Below are 18505 nucleotides of genomic sequence, written 5' to 3'. Positions count from 1 at the left end.
TTGTTAAACAGCAGATATTCAAGCTCCGCTGTGGCCGCTGCGGAGATTGGCTGTGTATGATGGGGGATCCACTCCTAAGCCCACACGACACAGCAATCTATCCAATGGATAGCTTCAAACTGAATGATAAAGTGGTGTATACTTGTCTTTTCTACTTAGGAAACAGTTTGAATAAAGTTTTCCTTCTCTGGTGTCCAGGAGCCATTTCAGCTATTTTTAAAGGGAATCTGTCACCAGATTTCAGTTACTTATTCTGAGAGAAGCATAATGTAGAGACAGAGACTCTGATTCCAGTGATCTGTCACTTACTGGACTGCTTCTCGTAGTTTTCATAAAAGTCAGTTTATCAGCAGAAGATTATCACTAGAGGACTAGTAAACCTGCTGCCATGTAGTCCAACCACGCCCCACAACATTGACTGGCAGTTTATGTACATTGTAGACAGAAAGTGGCCAATCAGTGTTGTGGGTGGGGGTTATAAAGGGCTCAGCATTGAGAGCACTGCTAGATCTGCAGCAGAAAAAAAGTGATTGTATCAAATTAACACTAAGCAGCCCAGTAAGTGACACATCGTTTGCATCGGGGTCTTTGCCCCTACGTTATGCTGCTCTCAGGGCAGAAAAAAACCTGGTGACAGATTCCATTTAAAGGGGTACCTGCTACAAAATCCAGACGTGATGCAAAACTGAAATTCCTAAAAATCCATATTACACTGTAGATTGTCAACCTATTCAATGCAAATTATTTGTCAAGACTTTTCCACAGATATTCTGCAATATTACAGTAGAAATAAAAAAAAAAAACTCAACAAAACACATTACCTGAACCCTCCCTTGAGAAATGTACACGGCAAGTGTAAGAAAGTCAAAAATTTATTCTGGTGTCATACTGAAGTCCACATAGATTGCAGCCATACAATGGTTGACACTAATGGAAACCAGAGCGAATGCAGGTCGGATCCACTGGATCTATATAGGAGGAGCGGTTTCCAAAGCTGATCTTCTGAGCCCACCGCTATGCTGGCTGGACCGGCATTGTGATCGTCAGCACCTGAAAAAGAAGTCATGTTGGAGCCAATGACAGATACATGGTTTGCGTTATGAAATATACAACTTGTTCAATGATCCTTCTACTCCCATACTCATAGGGGGAAATGTTGGGATGCCACATATTCGTCTAATGTGCATGGTCATGTGAGATGCTGATGATGGTGCTTATCAGTCCAGTAATCGGTGACTGAATTGCATCCTCGGTTTGTTTTTTGATCATCCAGCCTGGCGCGATGTTACATGTGCATCACGCAGCAACGATAACAATGCAACAAAAGAGGAGCCAAAAGGCAAGAGGTACTTCGCAGGGCTCCTATCCTGCGCCCTCAGATTGCGGCCTTCAAACCGACTCACAACATCTGTAGGAAACACTGTGTGTGGTTTGTGTTACAATTGTATAATTACTGAAAGGGACATCATTCTGCTCAACACTAATGTTAGTGCTCAGCCAGTCGGTGAGATAGACGTGTGTTCACGATGCCGGCAGGATCTTACTCACGCAGTAGCTCAGAGACGTCCGTCTCTAACAGGTTTCCTTCACGCAACCCATCTTAAGCCCGCAGCCTAGGATGGATTGCTGCTGCCTGAAATCGTTGGCCATTATCCCCATATGCAATTATTATCCCCGAATATTAAAACTATTTATTTTTGCTACATAAATGTATATGTATTTAGAATTTAGACAAATTCTGTTTTACACATTTCCTCAGAGAACCCTTTTAAGAAGATTTCATAATGAACACTATGTCCACTTTCTCACCTTACTGTCCTTGTTGAACTGAGCCCCGCTTTGTTCTTGGCTGATATTGTAAGGAATGAAGACGTCTAGATGATACAAATCGGGACGTCCGACTAAGACTATTCTGTCTTCACCCAAATCCAACACAAGAGATCTAGTAGAAGACTGTAATAAGAAGACCGTAGTAGTAGTAACAATGCTCATGTTGCTGAAGCAGACCACAGCTTCTCTACAGCAAAACTAACCACCCAGTGGCCAAAAATCTGATCTTGTGACATTGCTATGAGAAAAATCTAAATATTTAAAGCATATTCTATGCACTCAGGTTTGCGGTTCCCCCAAATGCTGTATTAATATAGAAGAAATCAAGAGCAATGTGTTCTGCACTATTGGAGTAAGCATGCGCCTCTCTTTTTTGCACCAACTGAGGGTTGAGAAACCTGAACCTAATCAGCTCGACTTAAACACATACATCATCCGAGTATTCTCAGTCTGTACATCTCAAAGAAAAGGCTTAGCTTTACAATTAGGGGTCAGGTAGCCCTCAACAGCCCCATCCAATGCGAATCAGACGGACTTTGGGATGAAGCACTTACCAGACTAGGGGCCCCCCATAATTTATCTGTACTAAAATTAGTAAGTAACTTTAAAGAGGTCTTCTTCCCTACACCAACAGCACGCAAACAATCCACCATAGTATATTATATATATTTTGTTATCATCCAGCAAATGTGTCACAGCTAACGGCCATTGGTTACTGTGGACACATCAGAACTGTGTGATGATAAAAAACAACAGAGGAGGATCTGGAGCATGAGGTTGGCACGTACTTTTAAAGGTAAGACTATTGGAAATCACATGAAAAGCAGGAAGATCACAATCTAAAACCACATCTGAGGGTCTTACCACTTTAGGTAAAGATATTTCAGCCACCAGAAAACTTGGGTGTCCTTCAGGAGGTTCCGCCACAATTGTGTAATCTGGTTTCATGGGTGAACTAAAAAAAAAAAAAATCCTTAAAGCAACTTTAGTAAGTACGATATCTGGTTATGATCAATTTATGATCTGTTGGGACCATCACCGATTCTAATAATGATGGGGGCGCCGGTGCTGATGTCGAGTGGCAGCCCTTTCACAGTCTTTCGTTGCACAGCGGTGTCACGGCCTCCACTGTGCAGCACGACAGCATAGATCCAGTAAAGTGAATAGGCTCAGCTGTAGTTCTTCTGCACAGTGGATGTCCGGGTAGCTGCCCCACCAGCACAGTCTTTAAAAAGGGAAGCTTGGTTACTTAAGGGCTGCAGCCCCCTTATTCTTGGGAGTCCAAGAGGTTGGACCCTACATCTTAAAATGTATAAAAGCATGTATTAAACTTCAAAGTAACCCAAACCTTTCAACTTCTGAGATGAGGGACTTGCTTGGAGTTAGCTGGGTGGGTCTGTAGAAACAAAATAAAAGCAAATAATGGCTAAACAAAACCACACACAAAAAAACCCCCACAATATCCACATTGTTCTTGCATCATGAAAAGACATTCTGTAAATGAAAGCAGCAAATTCCCCACCTGTCAGGTATAACCTATCACCAGAAGGAGTGGCGCCAGTCCCTAGAGGAAATGTGATATTACGAGACCCCGGTCAAAATGAATGGTTAACCATGGACGAGTGAGAGAAGTAGCCGCCAATGCTCAACAGCAGCCAGCTCTGAATTTGCATGTTGTCATTTACAAATTGTACCCAGGAGAATTGTATTTTAGAGGTCGCTAAGTTGTGATTTAACCAAATCTTACCCAATGTCCATTTCCTGAATCATCGGTTTTGATTTGCTTCTGATATTCTGGTCAAAAATGGATCCCAGGAACTTCCGATTTTTCAGCATTTTCCACTCTGGAGAGAAGACATAGATGAATAGTTCCTTATCACTGCAATAAAAAGATACCTCTTCTATCACACAGAACAATATCTGGACCATTTATTCCTTGCTTCATTAAAAAGGGTCTTAATTTGCCCCAGAAGAGAACGTTTCTCAAGTAGAATTGCCAGAAAATGAAGATTTTGGGTACTCACCATAAAATCTCTTTCTCGAAGCCTTCAACGGGGGACACAGGAAACCATGGATGTATGCTGCTGCCACTAGGAGGTTGACACTATGCAAAAAAAAGTTAGCTCCTCCCCAGCAGCATATACCCATCAATTGGCAGGAAGCTCATCAGTTAGTGAGAAAGCAGTAGGAGAAGCAACAGGTATACAACCATCATAACATAACCACAACTAACAATAAAATAGGGCGGGTGCTGTGTCCCCCAATGAAGGCTCCAAGAAAAAGATTTTACGGTGAGTACCCAAAATCTTCATTTCTCTATCGCTTCTTTGGGGGAAACAGGAAACCATGGGACGTCCAAAAGCAGTCCCAAGGGTGGGTAAAGGTGGTACCGTCAAATCAGAGCTCGGGTCACTGCTGCTTGCAGGACCATTCTACAGAGATTTGCATATGACTAAACCTATATGTGAACCTTGTAGGACTTGACAAAGGTATGACAGGAAGACTATGTAGCAGTCTACGAAATCTACAAGACCAACGCCTGTCGGTGGGTGACAGAGAAGGCCTCCCACTCAGCGAGAGGAGCGAGTGGTGACCTTAAATGGATGCGATCTGTCCATTAGTCAGTAGGCTTCAGCATAGCAGAGTGATCCCAGCAGGCCTTGATTGACTTGGAAACAGCCAAGACCTTTATGAGTACATTCTGGGATTAAGAACAGTGAATCTGCACATTTGATTGGTGCTGTCCTGGGAAAATAGCTACAGAGAATTCTACCAGGTCCAGTTTGTTTAGAGACCATTCTTGATAATGAAAGAGCAAAAAAGGACATTCTCATTGGGGAGAAATACAAAAAGCCACCTTAGGGAGAAAGTATGGTATCAGATGTAACACTACCTTGTCCTGGTGACACCCTAGATAAGGAGGAACAAGAGACCTGAGAGTTTGGAAACTCATGTGAGATTTGCAGGCGAGAAATTAAAATCTTTCAAAAAGGGATGGAAAAAGCAAATACCTGTCTCTTGAAAAAACTGAAGGAGAGGCCAGATCTCAGACTCAAATGTAAGAAGAGCAAAATGGAAACAGATTAAAGACCCTTGGGGAGGTCTGACTAGTTACACACCAGCGGAAAGATTTTCGACGAATGATGGGAAATGCGAGAAAAGGAAGGCTTCATAGTTTTGAACATGGTCTGGAAAACCTGTTCAGAGAAATCGGCTGATTTCAGAAACATGGTCTTAGTCATGCTTTTTTAAATAGAGTGACAGAGAATTCTGGTGTAACATAGAACTCTGCGAGAGAAGATCTGGAAGATCCAGGAGTTTCTACGGAGTGTCTGTGAGGAAGTTGATTACTTCTGCATACCCAAGTCTTCTGGGGTGCCGAGAATGATGGGCACTCCCTCAGTCTTGATCCTCAGGACCGCCCTAGGGATCAGTGTTAAGGTAGGTAATGGGTACGGGCAACGGGAAACGTGGACCGCTGCTGTCACTGAACAGGAGATACATGTTAAATGGTACATCTTACTAACTGGATAGTGGGCAGGAAAACGTGGACCACTGCTGCAAATGACCATGAGGATCTTGATAGATGCTGCATCTGAGTCACTGGATGGTGGGCAGGAAACAGGGACCGCTGCGGTCACTCAACATGAGATACATGTTAAATGGTACATCTGACTTACTGGAAAGTGGGCAGGAAATGTGGACCACCGCTGCAAACGACCATTAGGAACGTGACAGGTAGTGCATCTGAGTCACTACATGGTGCGTGGTAAATGGTTCGTCTGACTCACTGGATAGTGGGCTTGAGACATGGACCATTGCTACATTCGACCATTAGGTACGTAGTAGATGGTATATCTGACTCACCGAATGGTGGATAGAACATTTGTGCCGCTGCTGCAATCGACCAGGAAGTACATGGACCATTGCTACATTCGAACATTAGGTATGTGGTAGATGGTGCATCTGGCTCACTGAATGGTGGACAGAACACTAGTACAGCTGCTGCAGTCGACCATTAGGTATGTGGTAGATGGTGCATTTGGCTCACTGAATGGTGGACAGAACACTAGTACTGCTGCTGTAATTGACCAGGAGGTACATGGTAAATGGTGAATCTGATACACTAGATAGTGGTCAGAAAATGTGGACTGCAGCTGTGATTGACAATGAGGTACGTGGTAAAAGGTACATCAGACTTAAGCTAGATTCACATTTGCGTCTTTGTGCGCAAGTAGAAACGCATGCAAAAACGCATCATGCGTTTTTGCATGCGTTTGCATTTTTTATGCGCATTCGTTCTCTAGGTGTTAAACCCGTTTCTACACGTTTACTCGTAAAACGCATGCGTACGCAAACGCAGGCGTACGCATGTCCATGCACACGCCTGCATTCCCATAGACTGTAATGCGTTATGACGCATTCCGGTGGCAAGCGAATGCATGTGTTTTTTGATGCCTTTGGGAGGACCCAAAAATGCAACAGGTTGCGGTCTGGCGCGTCTAGACGCACACCTTGAAAAATGCATGCGCACGAAAACGCAGATGAAAGCATGCAAACGCAAGACCATGCGTACTCCATGTTAAACATAGGTACGCATGACGCTTGCGCACGATGCGCTGCGCAAAAAAACGCTAATGTGAAACCAGCCTTACTGGGTAGGGGACCAAACACTAGTGCTGTTGTTCCTATACCACCTAAAGTCTAATTCCCCATGGATGGAAAAGCTGGTGGGCATAGGGGAAAAAAAACACTCCATTGCTGCAGTCGAGGTCTGGATACCTAACCGAAATAGAGAGTCTCTAAGAGCTACATTGGGAAGGACTATAAGATGTTGCATACACAGACAAAGGACAACCATGTCTGTCTAAGGCTGGTTTCACACTTGCGTTATGAGGCGCAGGGCGGCCGCTAAGCTCGCCCCTGGCTGCGCCTCCTCCGGTCAGCTCCTCCTATGGTCGTATGACGCTGCATGCGACCTGTGTCCCCTATATTTAGCGTTGGGTACGCAGGCCGTACGCTGGTATGCTTTTGCCGGCGCATGCACCCTTTTGGCGCTGCACCGACGTGCGACAAATGCATTGTGTTACATTTTGGTGCACTCAGTGCAGCGCCAAAAGGGTGCATGAGCCAGCAAAAGCATACCAGCGCACGGCCTGCGTGCCCAACGCTAAATATTGGGGACGCAGGTCGCATGCAGCGTCATGAGACCATAGGAGGAGCTGACCGGAGGAGGCGTGGCCAGGGGCGGAGCTTAGTGTGAAAGTAGCCTAAAATAAAAGTGTGTCCTGTAGTCATGAACTTTTTTTTTTTTATATAACATTAGAGACACAGGTGCTATAAGTTGCTGAGTCACAAGCTCTCAACGACTGAGAGGGAACGAAATTGAAACATATAGGCAGAGCGTCTAGACGGGGCGTCTGGGCCAAACACTGCAGTACAGCACGTGGATGTCTGCTCATGATACTCAGGGAAAAAAAAATATGGTGCTTAGCAGTCAGCATTAAAGGGGTTGTCCGGGCTTTTCACATAATCTCAGTGCATATCTGGGCTGCAGAATGCTGACAATAAGTAATTTACCTTCTGTGGCCAGTTTGCAGGGTTTGCTAAATATCATCTCTTGCTTGTAAGAAAGCCGTCAGGGGGGTGTGTTCTGGCATTGAAATGAGAACTGGTCGTTTCCTCCTACTCTACTAAAAACATGCCCTCTATACCAACAACCCCACCCTCCATAGCAACAGGCCCTCTTCGACCACATGAACAAGTCCTCCTCACACAGTAACAAATCCTCCCCCTCTAGCAGCCTCAGTGCAGAGAGCAGGACTACCCAGCTGCTCCTCCCCCAGACACACACTGAACAGTGATCTATGGAAAGTGAAACTATTGAGGAAGAAACAACCAGTTCTCATTTCAATGCCGGAACACACCCCCCCTGGACGTTTTTCTTACAAGCAAGAGATGATATCTAGCAAACGCTGCAAACTGGCCACAGAAGGTAAATTAATTATTGTCAACATTCTGCAGCCCAGATATGCACTGAGATTATTTGAAAAGCCCGGACAACCCCATTAAGGAAAAAAGGGCGCGTTGAGTTCCTGCGCTTCTGGGGATCAAGTCACACAGAGATACCTGTCCTGAATGCCCCAGAATCCATCTTTGCAGCACGATAATGAAGACGGTCATCAGACATCCCGGAGGTACAGGCGGTTGGAGGGTACCTGGTCCCGGGGCACTATGTCAGGCGGCTATAAGGTGCCGACACTATCTTCCCATCCTTAACGTCTGGCTCTGGAGGGCGAGCGGGCTAGGGTGTAGTGGCGAGGACTGGTCCGCATCCTCAGTCTTCCTACCCCTGAACGACCAGCTATGGAGGGCGGGCGGCGCAGGGGGGTATAGGCAAGGACCAGTCAGCATCTTCGGTCTTGCGGATGCCCCAGACAAGCTTGAAGTGTTAGGAGGCATGGGGTCCTGCCTGGCAGACACGAGAGGGTACTATTTAGCACCCTTGGGGCACTACACTCATATGTACTGCGTTGTATACTCATAATTGCCAAATCCAGTACGCGTAAAAAACTGGATTTCTTACCGGTAATACTCTTTTGTAGAGTCCACAACAGCACTCACTGAGAGAGAGGATCCGCCTCTAGGAACAGAAAACCTACAGAGATAAATTGGGGGGCCCCACTCGCTCCCTCAGTTTGGATTACAGAGAACAAGGAGGAGCCATGTTTTAGTCAATTTTGCCTATATACATATTTATAAATATCTATACATATTGTGGCAGGGCTAAGGGTCGTGTAATTGATGGGAGATATGTGCCTCATAAATGGCTTGTCTCTATAATGTAAGGCATAAGTAAAGCGTACCAGATATTATTGTGGTTGTTTGAAGGACCTGTGGTGAGGTCACAGTCAGGTGACCAGTCAGCTGCTGAGTTTGTGGGTGTGGCAACAGCCTTATAATGTGACCTGCTCCTGAACCAGGGAGTTGTGTGTGGGGAGGACTAAGCCTCCCATGTGTGCTGAGACTCCTGCTCTGAGTCTACAACTACGGACATTTTGTGTTATTTTGTCTGAGCTAAAAGGCTATTTGTTTGGTGTTACGTTGCCTTGTGCGTTTATGCAGTGAATAAACCGCAAGCACTGTTGAAGAACCTGTCTCATATTTGTCTCCCGCTGCACCTAAGCGAGCCACATCCCCACAATTGGTGGAGAATGCGGGCAGCGGTCCCAGCAGAGACTTGAGACAGTTGCTGCATGTCCTGGGTGAAGTTTGCAGCGGGGCAACAAGTACTGCCGGGAATCATGGAGGACCTGCTGAAACACCTGGTCCAGTCCCAGGCACTGCAGCAGGAAACCAACAAGCTGTTGTTACAGCAGATCCAGCAAGGCCAGCAGGAGCAGCGGCAGCAGTTCCAGCAGAGCCAGCAGGAACAACGGCAGCAGATGCAGCTTCTGGCAACCGCCATCCAGGAGGGCAGGACGAGCGCCCCAACCCCAGGTCGGGCTGATGCCACCGACGTCGAGAAGGCGGTAAGACGCGCATTACAGAAAATGACCCCTGAGGATGATGTTGAGGCCTTCCTGACGGTGTTTGAAAGGGTGGCTGAGAGGGAAAAACCTTCAGCCAGAGCGGTGGGCGGAGGTACTGGCCCCATACCTAACGGGGGAGCCCCAGAAGGCGTACTTTGACCTGACGGTACAAGATGCCAGAGAGTATCCCAAATTAAAAGCGGAAATTCTCGCCCGCTTGGGGGTAACAATGACTACCAGGGCACAGAGAGTGCATCGTTGGGCCTATCACCGGGACAAACCCCCGCGCTCCCAAATGTTTGACCTGTTGCACCTGGTCCAGAAATGGCTGCAGCCAGAGTCGGCTTCCCCGGCACAGACGGTAGAGCGAGTTGTGACGGATCGGTTTGTGCATTCTCTGCCGAGACCTCTACAGACTTGGGTTGCCCAGGGTGATCCCCAAAATGCTGATGAACTGGTTGGGCTGGTCGAGAGATACCAGGGGATGGAAGGTTCCCTGGGGAAGCAGCCCATTCCGTATTGGGGGTCCCAGCAGGGGGCGGAGTCACAAAAAGGCGTGGTGCGTCCAAGGTCAAAAGGGGTGGGGGAGGCGGTGCCCAAGGTCCTCTCGGGTGTTATTTGCTGGAAATGTCATGAGCCAGGACATATAGCGGCCCGTTGTCCCCAGACCACCGAGCAGATGGACTGCAGCATGGGACGCCGTAGTTCATACTACGCATATCCAGCTTGCAGTGTGAACTCGCTACCTAACAAGGGGCCACAAGCGTGTCCCGTGAAGGTGAACGATCGAGCAGCAATGGCGCTTCTGGACTCCGGGAGCTTGGTGACCCTTGTGAGGGCCAGTTTTCCTCTAAACATACTCCCGGGTAAAAAGATTGGTGTTCGGTGCATACATGGCGATGCAAAGGACTACCCTATGGCTAGGGTGAAGATTGAAACGGCGCATGGCACCGAGTCGCATGAAGTTGGTGTTGTTCGAGACTTGTTGCATCCCATAATTATTGGCCGGGATTTCTGTCTGTTTTGGGATCTGTGGGGGAGGGGTTCTGAGTGTGCTAGCAAGAGCAGGGAACCAATCCAACCCACTGAGGTATCGCCACCACCAGAGGCAGACGACTTTCCTTTATGTGTCCTTGTTGGGGATGAAGAGGAAGGGTCCCCTGTACCTGACATCCCGGAGTTAGGGGTGGCCGGGGAGAATTTTGGGACTGCCCAACATAGGGACCCCACACTAAGGGAAGCCTTTAACAATGTCACCGTCATTAATGGGGTTGCACAAGAGCCAGGAGCAGACACAAGGTTTCCCCATTTTATGTTGAGTGGGGAATTGTTGTACCGGGTCACGAAAATAAGGGAGGAGGTGGCAGAGCAGTTAATAGTACCAGGCCCCTATAGACGAAAAGTGTTGGACATGGCCCATTCACACATCTTGGGGGGACACCTGGAGGTGGAAAAAACCCAGGAACGGGTTGTACAGAGGTTCTATTGGCCTGGGTGTCACCGGGAAATAGTAAACTATTGCAGGTCCTGCCCGACATGTCAGTTAACTGCCCCCACATCTCATTTTCGGAACCCTCTTGTGCCACTGCCCATTATTGAGGTGCCATTTGAGAGAATTGCCATGGACTTGGTCGGTCCCTTAGTTAAATCAGCTAGGGGGCATCAGTATATATTAGTCATCCTGGACTATGCCACACGCTATCCTGAGGCCATTCCCCTGAGAAACTCCTCCGCGAAGAGTATAGCCCGTGAGCTGGTCCATGTGTTTTCCCGGACGGGTTTGCCGAAGGAGATCCTGACCGACCAGGGGACACCTTTTATGAGCAAAGTGATGAGAGAATTGTGCAGAGTCTTGCAAATTTCCCAGTTAAGGACTTCAGTGTACCATCCGCAGTCAGATGGCCTTGTTGAGAGGTTTAACAAGACACTGAAGAGCATGCTGAGAAAAGTCATAGAGGAAGATGGTAGAGACTGGGATTGTTTCCTACCGTATTTACTGTTTTATATCCGTGAAGTTCCCCAGGCCTCCACGGGGTTCTCCCCCTTCGAGCTTCTGTACGGCCGGCATCCACGAGGTCTCCTAGATATAGCCAAGGAAACCTGGGAAGCCGAAGTCACGCCCCACAGAAGCGTCATTGAGCATGTGGCACTGATGCAGCAGAGGGTTGCGAAGGTGATGCCCATTGTTAAAGAACATCTCCGCCAGGCACAAAAGGCTCAGGCCAGGGTCTACAACCGGTCAGCCAGAGTGAGGCAGTTCAATCCGGGAGACCGAGTTCTCGTGCTAATCCCGACGGTGGAAAGTAAGTTCTTGGCCAAGTGGCAAGGGCCATATGAGGTGGTGGAGAAGCTGGGAGACGTAAACTACAAGATCCACCAACCCGGAAGACGGAAGCCATACCAGGTTTACCATATTAACCTTATCAAGCCATGGCAAGATAGCCAGGGGTAACTCCGTGCTTGCTGGGCAACCTAGAAGGGGAGGTTGGAGCCGTTACCATAGCGGAGACTCTGTCGAAGGCCCAGAAACAGCAGTGCCGGGAGTTACTCCAGAAAAACCGCGACCTGTTCTCAGAGTTGCCGGGGAGCACGAAGGTGGTGGAGCACGAAATTCTGACCGAGCCACATGTGCGGGTGAACGTGAAACCCTATCGTATTCCTGAGGCCCGGCGAGAGGTAATCTCCAAGGAGGTGCAGCGTATGTTGAAGCTCGGGGTCATTGAGGAGTCCAAGAGCGGCTGGTCGAGCCCGATTGTCCTGGTCCCAAAACCTGATGGTGAATGGAGGTTCTGCAACGATTACCGGAAGCTGAATGAGGTCTCCAAGTTCGACGCTTATCCCATGCCACGCGTTGATGAGCTCATCGAGAGACTTGGACCGGCCAGATACATAACCACTTTGGATCTGACAAAGGGATATTGGCAGATTCCCATGGCACAGGAAGCCAAGGAGAAGACGGCATTCTCCACACCAGACGGGTGCTTCCAGTATGTCCAGATGCCGTTTGGCCTACAGGGAGCTCCAGCAACCTTCCAGAGGGCGATGGATAGAATCCTTGCGCCTCATAAGCTATATGCTGCCGCATATCTAGATGATATCGTCATCTTTACCCCGGACTGGGAGACTCACCTGGAGAAGGTCCAAGCAGTGTTTGATGCTCTAAGAGAGGCGGGGTTTACAATAAACCCGAAGAAGTGTGCCTTGGGGAGAGAAGAAGCCAAGTACCTCGGATATGTAGTGGGGTGTGGCGAGATCAAACCCCAAATCAATAAAGTGGAAGCAATTCAGACATGGCCGAGACCTCTGTCAAAGAAGCAAGTTAAAGCTTTCCTGGGGATTGTGGGATATTACAGGAGTTTCATCCCAAACTTCGCCACAATGGCTGCACCTCTAACTGATCTGCTTAAGGGGACGAAGTCAGTGATGGTCAGCTGGTCCGAAGAAGCAGAGTCAGCCTTCCAAGAAATGAAGGGAGCTCTTTGCAAGCAACCCGTTTTGGTGGCCCCAGACTTTAAACGTGAATTTGTCCTCCAGACAGATGCCTCAGATGTCGGGTTAGGAGCAGTCCTCTCCCAAGAGATACGTGGGGAGGAGCATCCTGTTCTCTACTTGAGTAGGAAGTTGACTCCTTGTGAGAGAAATTACTCAGTTGTAGAGAAGGAGTGTTTGGCCATAAAATGGGCAGTGGACACATTACGGTACTACCTGGTGGGACGGAAGTTTAGATTAATATCCAACCATGCCCCACTCAGGTGGATGAGGGAAACAAAGGGCAAGAATGCTAGGGTCACCCGCTGGTTCTTAGCCCTACAAGACTTCAGCTTCCATGTAGAGCATAGGGCCGGGAAGCTACATGGGAATGCCGATGCCCTCTCCAGAATCCCTTGCCTGGTAGGTGAAAGTGCCAAGCCTCACGGCTTTAGGCAGAGGGGGGAGGTATGTGGCAGGGCTAAGGGTCGTGTAATTGATGGGAGATATGTGCCTCATAAATGGCTTGTCTCTATAATGTAAGGCATAAGTAAAGCGTACCAGATATTATTATTGTGGTTGTTTGAAGGACCTGTGGTGAGGTCACAGTCAGGTGACCAGTCAGCTGCTGAGTTTGTGGGTGTGGCTACAGCCTTATAATGTGACCTGCTCCTGAACCAGGGAGTTGTGTGTGGGGAGGACTAAGCCTCCCATGTGTGCTGAGACTCCTGCTCTGAGTCTACAACTACGGACATTTTGTGTTATTTTGCCTGAGCTAAAAGGCTATTTGTTTGGCGTTACGTTGCCTTGTGCGTTTATGCCGTGAATAAACCGCAAGCACTGTTGAAGAACCTGTCTCATATTTGTCTCCCGCTGCACCTAAGCGAGCCACATCCCCACAATATGTACTTTTTCTATTATATTTATATACTAATTCTTAAATCTTGTTTTCTGCCACCAAGGAGAACCACGTGTACTACTCTTTAATTTTAAGAGAGGGAAGTGAACGGGTGCTGTCGTGGACTCTACAAAAGAGTATTACCGGTCAGTAATCCGTTTTTTTTCTCTTCGCCACGACAGCACCCACTGAGAGATTTTCAGAGATAATCACTTGGGAGGGCACATGTGCTAACGACCGATCTACCAAAACTTAAGTCATCTGAGGAAGATCGGTCTAGTCTATAGTGGCTATAAAATGTAGATGGAGACGACCAAGTTGCGGCTTTACATATTAGCTCTATTGGGACGTTCGCTCTTTCTGCCCAGGAGGAGGATATGGCTCTAGTAGATTGCGCCTTTATACCCCGTGGGGGGGGGGGGGTGTCTTCTCCTTTCACTGAATACGCCATCGTAGTCGCGTCTCTGATCCACCGGGACAGCGTGCCTCTGGTAACTTTAGACCCCTTCCTGTTACCCTGGAAGGAGATAAAAAGAGCCCTGCTCTGCCTCCAGGGACTGGTTCTATCTATGTAGGCTAGAACTGCTCTCTTCACATCTAACGTATGGAATCTAACCTCCTCTGGCGTTACCGGGTTCTAATAGAACGAGGGAAGGCACACCTTCTGGGATGTATGAAAGGTAGAAACGCACTTAGGAAGATAAGACGGGTCTGTCTTTAACACTAGCTTGTCCTGGTTAATTAACAGGAATGGGGGGACCACTGACAAGGCTTGGAGATCTTCTACTCTCCTTGCCGAGACTAGTGCTACTAGTAGAGGCGTCTTTAATGAAAGGCATTTTATTGATGCCGAGTGTATGGGTTCAAATGGAGCCTGAGTGAAGGCATCCAAGACCAAGCTAAGGTTCCATGTTGGTAGCTGAGGGATGTGGACTGGTGTTACTCGTTGACAGGCTGAAATAAATCTGGCAACCCATCTATTTCCTGCCACATTGTGGTTATATAAGGCTCCTAGAGCTGATACAGTGGGGAAAAAAAGTATTTAGTCAGTCAGCAATAGTTCAAGTTCCACCACTTAAAAAGATGAGAGGCGTCTGTAATTTACATCATAGGTAGACCTCAACTATGGGAGACAAACTGAGAAAAAAAAATCCAGAAAATCACATTGTCTGTTTTTTTTTCATTTTATTTGCATATTATGGTGGAAAATAAGTATTTGGTCAGAAACAAAATTTCATCTCAATACTTTGTGATATATCCTTTGTTGGCAATGACAGAGGTCAAACGTTTTCTGTAAGTCTTCACAAGGTTGCCACACACTGTTGTTGGTATGTTGGCCCATTCCTCCATGCAGATCTCCTCTAGAGCAGTGATGTTTTTGGCTTTTCGCTTGGCAACACGGACTTTCAACTCCCTCCAAAGGTTTTCTATAGGGTTGAGATCTGGAGACTGGCTAGGCCACTCCAGGACCTTGAAATGCTTCTTACGAAGCCACTCCTTCGTTGCCCTGGCGGTGTGCTTTGGATCACTGTCATGTTGAAAGACCCAGCCACGTTTCATCTTCAATGCCCTTGCTGATGGAAGGAGGTTTGCACTCAAAATCTCACGATACATGGCCCCATTCATTCTTTCATGTACCCGGATCAGTCGTCCTGGCCCCTTTGCAGAGAAACAGCCCCAAAGCATGATGTTTCCACCACCATGCTTTACAGTAGGTATGGTGTTTGATGGATGCAACTCAGTATTCTTTTTCCTCCAAACACGACAAGTTGTGTTTCTACCAAACAGTTCCAGTTTGGTTTCATCAGACCATAGGACATTCTCCCAAAACTCCTCTGGATCATCCAAATGCTCTCTAGCAAACTTCAGACGGGCCCGAACATTTACAGGCTTAAGCAGTGGGACACGTCTGGCACTGCAGGATCTGAGTCCATGGTGGCGTAGTGTGTTACTTATGGTAGGCCTTGTTACATTGGTCCCAGCTCTCTGCAGTTCATTCACTAGGTCCCCCCGCGTGGTTCTGGGATTTTTGCTCACCGTTCTTGTGATCATTCTGACCCCACGGGGTGGGATTTTGCGTGGAGCACCAGATCGAGGGAGATTATCAGTGGTCTTGTATGTCTTCCATTTTCTAATTATTGCTCCCACAGTTGATTTCTTCACTCCAAGCTGGTTGGCTATTGCAGATTCAGTCTTCCCAGCCTGGTGCAGGGCTACAATTTTGTTTCTGGTGTCCTTTGACAGCTCTTTGGTCTTCACCATAGTGGAGTTTGGAGTCAGACTGTTTGAGGGTGTGCACAGGTGTCTTTTTATACTGATAACAAGTTTAAACAGGTGCCATTACTACAGGTAATGAGTGGAGGAAAGAGGAGACTCTTAAAGAAGAAGTTACAGGTCTGTGAGAGCCAGAAATCTTGATTGCTTGTTTCTGACCAAATACTTATTTTCCACCATAATATGCAAATAAAATGAAAAAAAAACAGACAATGTGATTTTCTGGATTTTTTTTTCTCAGTTTGTCTCCCATAGTTGAGGTCTACCTATGATGTAAATTACAGACGCCTCTCATCTTTTTAAGTGGTGGAACTTGCACTATTGCTGACTGACTAAATACTTTTTTGCCCCACTGTACATGGACTTTAAGGGTGTTCACCGAAAGTTTCAATTCTCGGCCCTTCTGCAGGAATTCTAGAATAGCTCCAATGGGTACCTCGCTAGAAAATTTTGCCGTGTGAAAGGCTAAAAACTTTTTCCATATTTTCACATAAATCTTTGTTGTGGATTGCTTCCTACTCTGAAGTAGCGTGCTGATAAGATTATCTGAAAATCCTCTCAACTTCAGTAACCCCCTTTCAAATTCCATGCCGCTAGGTGCAGGGATCTGACCCGGGGATGATGGCAGGGTCCCTGTGACAGAAGGTCCTGGTGTAGAGGAAGGATCCATGGGTCAGCAAATTGACATTGCTCTCAACCATGAAAACCTCAGCCTCTTGGGCCAAAAAGGGGCCATCAAGATAATCCTCGCCCCTTCCTCCCGTATCTTCCTGACCACTGTTGGTAACAGCACCACTGGAAGGGAAGGCATATGCCAGCCGGAATGTCCAGGATGTTTGGAGGGCATCAAGCACGTCTGGCCTGTCTGCTCTGTATAGCGAAGCGAACTTTTCTACGCATCTGTTGGCTCTTGTCGCGAACAGATCTATGTCTGGTCTGCCCCATCTGGCCGCTATCATCTCGAAGATGTGCCGGCTGAGGACATACTCTCCCTGGTGTAAAGTCAGGCGACTGAGATAGTCCGCTCCTCTGATGTGGATAGCGGATAGGGAACGGAGATGTGATTCGGCCATTCGTAGAATCTTTTCCGCGATAGACATGAGCGGATCCGATCGCGTACCTCCTTGCCGGTTTATGTATGCCACTGCGGTGGTATTGTCTGTCTGGACTCTCGTGTGGGTGCCTTTTAGCTGCGGAAGGAATTTAGATATAGCGTGATATATCGCTGTTAGTTCCTTCATATTGGACAAGGTTTCTGGTTCGAGTTTGGACCATTGACCCTGCATCATATCTCTTCCTAGATGGGCCCCCCACCCTATGGGGCTAGCGTCTGTGGTGATTATTCTAGAAGGGACAAACCACCATGGAACACCTCCCGCTAAATTGTCTGGGTTCAACCACCACTCCAAGGAGCCGATTACTTCTGGCGATAGGGATAGTCTCCCCTCCAACCTGCCCTGAAGTCTATCTGCTTCACATAGCACGTTCCATTGCAATCTCCTGGAGTGGAATTGGGCCCACTGTACCGCCGGAATGCATGATATTAGGGACCCCAATAACGACATGCCTTCTCTTAAGGACATCATGTTCTTATTACCTGCTTTCCGTACCATTATAGCTCGCATTTTAGATTCTGGTAGCAAGCATTTTTGACTTACAGAGTCTATTTGGAGGCCCAGGAACGTCTGACATGTTACTGGATTCAGTCTGGATTTTTCCCAGTTGATTAGCCAGCCTAGTCTCTGTAGGGATGAGATACTATCAGCAATCCTACTCTCGCATTGGGAAACCGAACTTCCTACTATGAGTAGGTCATCCAAGTACGGAATTATTAAGGTGTCTTTTAGTCTTAAATATGACATCACCTCCAGCATTAGCTTGGTAAAAACACGGGGTGCCATGGACAATCCGAACGGCATTGCCATGAACTGGAAATGATGTATTCGGTCCTCTAACGAGACTGCCACTCGCAGGTATTTTTGATGCTCTCTGCATATAGGGAGCTGGTAATAGGCGTCTTTTAGGTCCAAAACTGCCATATAGCATCTAGGAAACAAGAGTTTTAGTGTTGATCTTATTGATAACATTTTAAAGGACCGTAGCCTCAGGAAGGTATTGAGCTTTTTTAAATTTATTGTTCTAAAGGAGCCGTCCGGTTTAGGAACTAAAAATAGGGGAGAATAAAATCCCGTTCCCCATTCGTCTTTTGGTACTTCTATTAGTACCTGCTTAGACAAGAGTGTCGTTATCTCCTTTTCTAACGCTTTCTGCTGTGTTGGGGACTTTATGGAAGCCAATAGGAAGGAGTTTGTTGGATACCGAATAAACTCTAGCCTTAGGCCTGATAACACAATATTAATGGCCCAGGAGTTGTACGTTATTTTTCCCCATTGTTGGCTGTATCTTAACAACCTGCCACCTACCGGTGCTTTATCTTTACCGGAACCTGTCCCCCGACCTAAAGGGGCATCTGCCAAATAAGTTGCCTCTCTGCTTGGGATCT

General features: G+C 47.3%; 1 protein-coding gene across 3 annotated transcripts in view; it reads right to left on the bottom strand.

Annotated features, from left to right (window-relative positions):
- Positions 1-854: 854 nt before the first annotated feature.
- The window catches only part of PIH1D1 (PIH1 domain containing 1), a 37467-nt gene continuing 19816 nt past the window's right edge, over positions 855-18505 (bottom strand). For all 3 annotated transcript variants that reach the window (XM_073570995.1, XM_073570997.1, XM_073570996.1), the window contains exons 7-11: positions 3578-3674; positions 3179-3226; positions 2695-2785; positions 1810-1953; positions 855-1050 (exon numbers count right to left, since the gene is read on the bottom strand). In XM_073570995.1, the coding sequence (XP_073427096.1) occupies positions 1015-1050; positions 1810-1953; positions 2695-2785; positions 3179-3226; positions 3578-3674 (416 nt within the window). In that variant the 3' untranslated portion in view covers positions 855-1014. The remainder of the gene's footprint in view (positions 1051-1809; positions 1954-2694; positions 2786-3178; positions 3227-3577; positions 3675-18505) is intronic.

This window comes from Dendrobates tinctorius, unplaced genomic scaffold (assembly GCF_039654945.1).
Source record: "Dendrobates tinctorius isolate UK_male_01 unplaced genomic scaffold, ASM3965494v1 ptg000028l, whole genome shotgun sequence".
In the NCBI taxonomy this organism is placed as follows: domain Eukaryota; kingdom Metazoa; phylum Chordata; class Amphibia; order Anura; family Dendrobatidae; genus Dendrobates; species Dendrobates tinctorius.
This window is presented reverse-complemented; position numbering and strand designations above follow the sequence as displayed.